Consider the following 9,471-nt stretch of genomic DNA (forward strand, 5'->3'; position numbering starts at 1 on the left):
GCATTATTGCCGTACTGAGGCTGTGCTATATTATCAGGGGTGATGTTAAACCACGGCTGTCTGCCTGTTCCAATCAATACGTGTGGTTAAAGATTCAATTGCGCGAATCAAAGGAGACTGGAAATTCCCCTACCGTGTCCTGGTCAACACTGCTCCCTCAACAATCACCACTAATATGGTTGATGCACAAAATGGCTGCTGTACAACAGCCACTGCACTTTAAAGTGATTTGCTTTATGCAAAACACAGCTATCCTCATTGAGCACTGCCACCATTGCAAACAGACCTGTAGCCACTATAAACACTGGGATGTCTAGCCTCACCTAGCAATGATTAAACGTGGACAATGCGACCATATCTGGCAGCACAAGTATAGAAATCCTTCAGACATAATCGTGCATTATAATGCAGCTGAGGCCACGAGAGTCTCGGGTTGCTGTGCAACAAAACACTAGTGTGCCATCAAGACCAAATGACACGGAATTATTAAAAGCTAACATTCAATAGTCTTCAGATCTCCCCCAGAAAATTTGCCAACAGAGGAGACAACCCTGGTTGTAGGTGCCTGAAAAGCTTTTTATTTTAATTTTATTTATGCACTTACCTCACAGGAACTTATGATCAGAGTGTGACTCATCCCTCACACATAATCTGGAGTTGACAAAGCCAGGAATGCAGCATCATAAATAAAAAAAACTCCACTAACGCAGTGATTCGACTATGGAAACACAAGGCTAACATACACTTGTAGCCTTGGGGCATAGGGAAAGACAGTTCCTCCAAGGGCAAGGTACCACACTTGCTGTGTGAACTGTTCCTACCCCATCTGTATTTCAGACAACATTATGGAATTGCACTGTAGCTTTTTCTGCAAGGTGGTGGCAGCAAACAGTTAGAATGAGGAATTTAAAAACTTCAGATGCAGCATGTCCAAGAGAGAACCTAGGAGCAAGAGTGGGACACAGAATGGGGAATTCTCAAGAATCACACACTCAACCCGCGTGTGTGTGAATTCCACATTATATTGCCCAGTTGACTGTAAAGTGCTTTGGGACATCCGGAGGTGATCAAAGACACTATGGAAAAAATACCAGTCTCTTTCTTTCTTTTAACTATCCTCCCCGAACCATGCACAGATCTGCAACGAACAAGGACGCCAAGCAGGAAGTAGGGGAGGGTATATCACATGACCATGGCTCTTCAGCAAAGAGGAGATATTCCTCATTCAATAGTAAATAATGATTGAATTGGTTACACAAATGGAGGAAGCTTTTCTGTACTCCTTTCATCCAGAGGCTTGTTCTGCCATCATTAGACAGGGCACCACATTGTCTACAGTGGTTTGAAGAAGCCAAACTCGGGTGTTGGTACTTGGAAGCGTCCACGTTTCCACACGAAGCAAAGCCCTTCATGGCTAATGATTTTTTTTAAATGTTATTAATTCATGGGATGTGGGCGTTGCTGGCAAGGCCAGCATTTATTGCCCAGCATGAATTACTCATCATTTTAGTCAAAGGCAGCAGTCAATTTGCCCACAAGAAAAAACGCAGAAAAATATGCAGTTAATCTGCTTTGGCAGAGCTTGTTGCGGGAGGAACGTTGGCCATGACAGCAAGAGCTCCCTGCTCTTCTTCAAACAGTGCCGTGGGATCTTCACAACAGGCAGGGCGTCCACTTAATGTTACATCCGAAAGACGGAGCTTCCAGCAATGCAGCAGTGTCAGCCAAGATTATGTGCTCGTGTTCTGGAGAAGGACTGGATTCGGAGGCAAGCGTGCTGCCATTGAGCCAAATGCTGGACACCTGATCTACAGACCAAGAACAGCAAGCTTCCATAAAACAAAAGTTAATGTAGCACCGCCGAGCCTCTGGAAGGGGCTCTCGGGATCATCGAGCTACTGTGAGACTGCTGTACGTGGTGAGAAACCTCAACTTATGACAGAGACACTCACCCACCCAATAAAACTTGGTTAGTGCAACAGCAATTTATTTTTTAAATGACTGGTTCCAACAATCCGTTCAATCTCAGCCACAAGTACCTTACAGCCCATATAATATACATTACACAGAGAACAAATGTGTTGGTGGGATCCATCAAAAAAACCCACATCTCACCAAGGGGTTCAGAGGTTGCTGTAAACCTCAGCAACAAACCTCGGGAAGAAACTCTTAAACGGACAGAGTCCCTCGAGATCTTTTTCCCTGCTGTCGAACGGTCCAATTCACCAGACAAGAGTACAGCAATTAATGTTCTCTAGTGTGAAGTAGCACTTACACTCTCAGAAGTACAACCATTAAGCCCATCCAGCACTTCAACTGGAGCTATCGACTCAAATCCAAATTTCTTTGCCCTTTCCTGTAGTTGTCCCTTTCAAATACTTTGCCAGCTCCCTTTAAATAACATTATCGCCTGAATAGTCACCTGTGGTAAAGCACTTTAGCCATGCCAAATAAATAAACCCAACAGTATTCTGACTAGGCTTTTTAAAAAAAATCATATAATCGGGGGCAACGGAAACGTGTGCCCCACTCTGCTCGCACCTTGCTATACCACTCAATGGCTCTCTCCAGACACCGCCCAATTTGGAAGGACAGATTTTAGATCACTGGGTATTTTTCACAGCTCAGGAGGAGGTAGTTAAGAAATCCCTCACACAATATTGCACCAACATAACAACAGCTATAATACACTGCACAGATATATATATGCTTTTCATTAACAAGAGAAAATTGATTTGTGAAGCCAGCAAGTGAGGCTTGGTCACATTATTGCACACACCCAATCTGGTTCATTCAGATCCTGCTCCATACAAGCCTGCAACAAACTAAAGATGGAAACCTATTTACAGACTGTACACATGCTGAATGAGTTGGAGGATGAGCAACACGCCACCCTACAGACATTAAATGCACATTTAAGCAGGGAGCTTCCACCATTTTAATGATTGTTTGGTGGCTGTGGCAAAAAATAAACTCTCATTAAACCACACAACACACTGTATGAAACCTTTGGTGCCGTGAGCGGTAGCCGTCGACAACACGATTCATGTGCAAAAAGCCCCACCCTAGCACAAATTTCAATCTCTGCTGGGCAACACAAGCTGCTGCCACCACGGCTACCTCCGGGAGACAGTGGCAAGAGAGCGAACAGTGAGGATTAGACAACGGCCAGCAGTCTGGCTGCACACTCACCATCGAGACAAGCTCAAAAGTAATACATTCCCAAAGTGACGGGCAGGCTTAGCATCACCTCACTCAGACAAAGGAATAATCATCCATACTGTTCCTGGGCAGCGCAGCAGCAGTACTGGACTCAGCCGTTCACCCTGCTCGCAGCCCGTGTCTCTGACTCCAACGCTATCCGAGGCCGATCCTAAAGTGCTCCAGCCAGAAAGTTTTATCTTCATCAACTGCTGACTTGGGATGGAAAATCTGAGGTTCCATCCTTCTAACGATATCTACACAAATCTGTAATCTTTGAGAAATGATTAATATTGAGCTCTTCTTGAGCTTGCTGTACAGTCTCAATACTTCCACATCAAGGGGCATACATTATACACAAGGGAATAATCACAAATATAATAAACATTCAAATTCTACAATACTCGGTTTATCCCTTAAAAATGCTCCCATCCCCAATGACCAACCTGTAACCCCAGTACTGCACCCAGCCCAAAATGCTCCCTCCAAGCACATCCCAAGTTTAGATTGACATAACCTAGAACTGTACTGCTGACAAGCCATACTCCCACCAGCACGGTGTGTTGAAATCTCAACGAACTAGGCCATTACTGGCTGGGGCCAAAAATGTGAGAATGAGAACGTGTCCAGCAATTCTGAGAAATTAACTTCCTCTTCTAAAGAAACAGGGAAAGGTTTTCTGAACTATGCAGAACTCAGAAGGTTCTGCAACCCCGCTCAGGCAGTTGGAAATAAAAGCATCAGCCAGTCAGGGTTAATCCACAAGTCAGTTGGCCCAACCATCACTCGAGGCAGGGTTAAACTTCATCAGCCGCGTGTGTAACCACAAGACTCAGGTCGCCGTTTGGAGCGTGGGCAGGAACACCGGCAGGGCCCAGGTATGGCGCAGGAGCAGCGAGAGATCGCGGCGCAGGAGCAGCGAATGAGAGTACTGAGTCCAGAAGAGCCGAGGGCCCAGGGGCAGCACGGGCCCTCTGCGATGTGTGCGCGCACTAGGTCCGTGCAGCAGAGCAGATTTCCAGTCGTCCTGGTTAACCCTTGCTACTGGATAAAGGCCTAGCTCTGTCAAGTCCGTGTGGTGGTTGAGGTGCAACAGTAACCACGTTAAAAAAATCCACACACAGGCATCTTCCACCCCTTCAATTGGAGTTCAGGACTGCAACATCGGGTCCTTCATTGAAACATCCGTGAACCCATGTGGAAGGAAATCATCCTCGGTCAAGGGACCGCCTCTGATGATGATAGGCAGAATTAAACCACACACTCCTCAAAATTAAATCAGAACAATGCACAAAGGTTCTCTTCCACCAGTAACACAAATCAAATCAAGCTATGAGTTATGAGAGTGAAACTGAACACCGTGCTCTTGTGTAGAGTATCGAAACTTAAGGTCCAGCTGCCCTGACAGTTCAATTGGGAAAGGCAGAGAGCGTACAGGCCACTCGCAGGTTTGATACTGAGGTTTGTGCTGGGCTAGAGAGTAAAGGGAAAATAAATCAGCTCAAGTCCCCATGCCCGATGGCTGGAAAGTGCATACACACAACATGGTGCCTCTCACTCAGGGCCCAATACCCTGTTGACACTCACGGAGAGTGCAAGAACGGCCATTTGGATACGGTACCAACATTCCACCAACACGCGTGGAACTGTCCAGCAGCGAATGCTGCTGCCTCCCAGAAATGGGGAGCAAATTGAAGAGAGGGAGAGAAATCAACATGTATTGAATTGGAGCCTGGGCAGCAAATCTTGGGAACCCACCCCTGGAGACCAATTATGCTTCTGCTCAAAACAGCAATTGCTTTTGTAAATAACTTGGGGAATTTTTTTTTCAATCACTCTAGAGGCTACTGGGTTCATTTCTAATTATTCTGCCATTGTCTACCAAAAACACATTACCCTTCCCCCCAACTGACATGGGCTCAGCCATGTATTGGGATCTCGACTGAAGAAAGCAGCTTTATTGCACTTTCTAAAGGAACACCACATCCTTCCGCTGAATGAGGCGGGTCTTTAACATTTCAAATATCAGGTTACAGTCACAGCCGATGTTAGTTCCGAAAGGATACCTCCCTACCATTGCCCAGCCGCACTGAGTGGACAGCGAAAGGCTGCCTCCAGGCCAGCACCTGCAAGGCACAAATTTCCCAGATTCATTCCAGAGTTGCTCAATCCCCATCGAGCATTGATAAAGAACAAATTCTCCTCCCCTATCCCAAGGCTCAGCGGGTGATTGGACTGCATGGTGTGGAGCCAATCTCACAAACTCGGCAAATCCCAGGCTCAAACGCTGAGTTCACGGAAATCAGGCTGGCTGCCGATAGTGATGCTAACAATTAATCTCCACATTCTGGGGGGAGGGGAGGATTTAAACAAAGTCACCACTCCTGATTGCTCAATAACCCCCACGTACATGGATCGCAGGCTCAGCTTTCCCCGCAGTGTAAAGCCTACCCACACTTGTTAACTTGAAACCCTAAGCTGTTGGTCCTTAAACAAAGAGCTGGCAGGGCAAGAATACCTCGTGCTGTCACTGGGCACATTCAGCAAATTAAAGTTTCACACTACTGAAACCCAGTGACAAACACCAATACACATTCTGCTACTAGAGCAGTGAAGGTATTAACAGAGCCAATATGTTGAATGAGTCCTGGAAGGTTGGTGATCTTTCAGTGCTGGCATTTACCACGGTCTGTTACCAAACACATCAGCGAGTAGCAACTACTACTCCAGGTCTTCAAAGATTGAGGACTGGAACTGACCCGTTCTCTCCAGACAACCTGAATCTGAAAGAACCCATTCATCAATGGGGCAGTAATGGGGGGGCGGTGGGGGGAGAAAGCATTCTGGAAGCCTGGCTAGCGAGTGCTCGAGTAATTAGAATGCTTACAAAATGACCACTCTCATAACCAGGTAACCATTTGTGATCGCTAGTAAACTGAGTTTTTACCAACCCCAGTACAGGCCAAAGTCGTCAGAATCAGCCACCATAATTGCAATATGTTGAGACCAGAGGTCCCAAGATTCAAACATGGCTGCTATTCCTAGACCGAGCATATTTTCAGCTGCTCTTGAAACAGTCTATGTTCATTGTGATGTGGAATTTCAGAGTTGGGAACTGCAGAATGGGATTTTCATGGAGCCCAATTCTTTTACTGGGTGTGATTTGTGCTTGGTTGCCAGAAAGAGTAGCTTTCACTGCACAGGACTAAACTCAGTACTTTTATTCCGACTCACCTTTTTTCCTCTCCCAGGTTCCTTTTACTATGATCAACACTTGACACGTTGCAAAATTAATTATTTAAAAAATGTGCGCTAAGCTCCACGGTCCATGGAATATCTAGCACGGTTCAAAACGTAAAACTAGGACTTCACCACTTTGTGAAGCAAAAATATTTTTAAAATTAACATTGCCTCATTTCCCAACCACTCTGGACCATTCATCAGATATAACCACTTAATATTAGGTGACAAACTGTTGGAACTAAATACAGAAAATGTTGAAATACTCAGGTCAGGCAGCATCTGTGGAGAGAGAAACAGTGTTAACGTTTCAGGTCGATGACCTTTTGGCAAAACTGGTGGCCATACCCATTGAGGCGAGGCTAGAGAAAATGAGTCTAAAAGGATTAGAGACACAAGCAGTTCAAAAGAGGAAGTGTGGAGACCAGCAAACTTCATTTGTCATGCAACAATTTTGGAAAAACTACTAGATGAAACCATCCTTAGAAATGTCTATTCCAGGTGATCACTCACCTAAACCTCTTCCAAGATTAAGGATAAACGTCCACACACAAACTCAAACCTCCAGCTCAATAGTCTGCGCTCCAATCCATTTCAAAATGTTGCATGCCGAGTGCTATATGCTGGCTTATGGTGGGATCGCATCTTTCCGAATAGTTGTAACCAGAGTTTATAAGAGGAACTCAAACATCATACTCTTGTGTCTACTTGGGCAATTTGCTTTTCTCTTCGACTGAGAAGTCTAGGTGATGTGGCAAGGACAGTGCAGGACACCAAGGTTGAAAATCATAGGCAAGACAAGGTATATCAATAAGTAGCAGGTAGCATGATTGTTACCAAAATGAATAGCTCAAGCCAAGCCATCCAAATATCAATTTAACCAATATAGTAGAATTGCACTGCAATCAAAACATCACAGGCATAAAAACTGCTATAATTTTCAGATAAATTCTAAACTACCCCAACCATAAATATTAAACACAGTGAAAATACAACCGACTCGGTCCACGTGCCTGTAAACGAGATGCGGCTGCACTAAGATCTCGGTCTGCATTTCGCAATACCTCAATGAGCACAAAATTCACACTGGTATATTGAGCAAAGCCAGGATCAGATAAGTGCAAACTGACTTGTAAAGAAACTGCCATCCCAGCATTTGTTCAAATTCCTAATGAACCCCAGAATCCCACATAAACTCCAAGCGAGCCCAGAATCCTGCTCAAACTCCCAGCGAACCCCAGAATCCTGCTCAAACTGCCAAATCCTGCATAAACCCCCAATAAATCCTAGAATCCTGCTCAAACTCCCAGCGAACCCCAGAATCCTGCTCAAACTCCCAGCGAACCCCAGAATCCTGCTCAAACTCCCAGCAAACCCCAGAATCCTGCTCAAACTCCCAGCAAACCCCAGAATCCTGCTCAAACTCCCAGCGAACCCCAGAATCCTGCTCAAACTCCCAGAATCCTGCTCAAACTCCCAGCGAACCCCAGAATCCTGCTCAAACTCCCAGAATCCTGCTCAAACTCCCAGCGAATCCCAGAATCATTCTCAAACACTCAGTGAACCCCAAAATCATGTCAAACGCTCAATGAACCCCAGAATCTTGCTTAAGCTTCCAGTGAACCCCAGAATCCCACTCAAACCCCCAAATCCTGTTCAAATCCCCAGAATCCTGCTCAAACTCTCTGTGAACCCCAGGAATTTTCATAAACTCCCAGTGAACCCCAGAATCCTGCTCTAACCCCCCCCAAAGTCCTGCTCAGAGCTGGTCACTGACACCAAGCCCCAGAAAAGTAGCCAGTGTGAGGGGACAAACAGCACTCACTCATTGTGGCCCCACAGCCCCGCTCCCATTCACTCCCCCTCTTTATTTTCCAGCTCACATTGCCCCCCGGGGGGGACTCCCACTCTCCCCCCCTCACACCCTCCAGGGAAACTCTCGCTCCCCCCCAAGGACTCTCCCTGCGCGCGGGGCCTGCGGGCTCGGGCTTTCGGCGGCCTTTCCTGCGGCGCGCCGGCCGGCTCCGGCATTACCTCGATGACCTCGTTGACCTCGCGGATGCACTCCACCATGTGCTGGACGATCTGCTCGGCGCTCAGCACCTCGTAGCGGTAATCCTCTTCCTCCTGCTCGGCGCCCAGGCCGCCCAGGCCTCCCAAGCCTCCCAGGCCGCCGCCTCCTCCGCCGCCGCCGTCACCGTCCTGCCCGGGCTCCAGGCCCGGCTCCTGCATCTCCACCTCGCCGATCTCGAAGTTATCCTCGGGCTCGCTCTCCTCGCTGTACTCATCCTCGTCGTACATGTAGCCCTCGTCCGAGTCCATGCTTGGCGCCGGCCGTGCGTGTGTGTATGTAGGGTGGGGGGTGGGTGGGGAGGGTGTCCCTGCCTCAGGCTCCGGCTCCGGCTCGGCTCGGCTCTCCTCCCCCGGCAGCGCTACCGCAACAAAGGGACTGGGCCGCGCTCCCTCCGCCTCCCCACTGCGCCTGCGCGCGCCCACCACCTCCGGCCGTCCCCGTCCGCCCCCCCCCCGCGCGCGCGCCCGCCCGCCCAGCCTGCCCGCCCGCACACGTCGTCACTTCCGCCCCGCAAGGCGCTGCCACTTCCGCCACACCACAGTTACCCCTCTGTGACGTCGCGCCGCCCGTTCCCCGCTCGCCTGGTTCGCAGCTTTCGCGCGCCCTGCCGGTCGGGGCGTGCGTGCGTGGGCGCGCGGGCAAAACGCTTACCATGCGCGCTCTCGCGCTCAGTGCCTGCGCGCGCGCTCGCTCGCTCTCGCGCTCAGTGCCTGCGCGTCTTCCAGCCCGAGCTCACCGCCCCTCACACTTTACACGCTCCATCTTCACACTCTCGGCTTTTAAACATTAAGTTACCTCATATTTTTATTTTACACACTGAGTTTGTTTCACATTTACCGCACGTTTCTTCACTTTCTGCTTCCCACATTTCCTCAGTGACTACACTTCGCGAGGTGCTTCATTGGCTGTCAGACGCTTCGGGACGTCCTGAGATGAATGGCGCTATAGAAATGCAA

At 48.3% G+C, this 9,471-nt stretch overlaps 1 protein-coding gene across 3 annotated transcripts in view; it reads right to left on the reverse strand.

The window, feature by feature from the left end:
* Positions 1 to 8,942, reverse strand: part of LOC139234032 (E3 ubiquitin-protein ligase ARIH1) — a 70,129-nt gene extending 61,187 nt beyond the window's left edge. The window contains exon 1 of one of the 3 annotated variants that reach the window (XM_070864885.1): positions 8,476 to 8,942. In XM_070864885.1, coding sequence (XP_070720986.1) covers positions 8,476 to 8,763 — 288 coding nt within the window. In that variant the 5' untranslated portion in view covers positions 8,764 to 8,942. Of the gene's footprint in view, positions 1 to 6,954; positions 7,241 to 8,475 lie in introns of those variants that run through there. The other 2 variants (XM_070864886.1, XM_070864887.1) reach the window with 2 other exon arrangements.
* Positions 8,943 to 9,471: the final 529 nt, after the last annotated feature.

Source organism: Pristiophorus japonicus, chromosome 21 (assembly GCF_044704955.1).
Source record: "Pristiophorus japonicus isolate sPriJap1 chromosome 21, sPriJap1.hap1, whole genome shotgun sequence".
In the NCBI taxonomy this organism is placed as follows: domain Eukaryota; kingdom Metazoa; phylum Chordata; class Chondrichthyes; family Pristiophoridae; genus Pristiophorus; species Pristiophorus japonicus.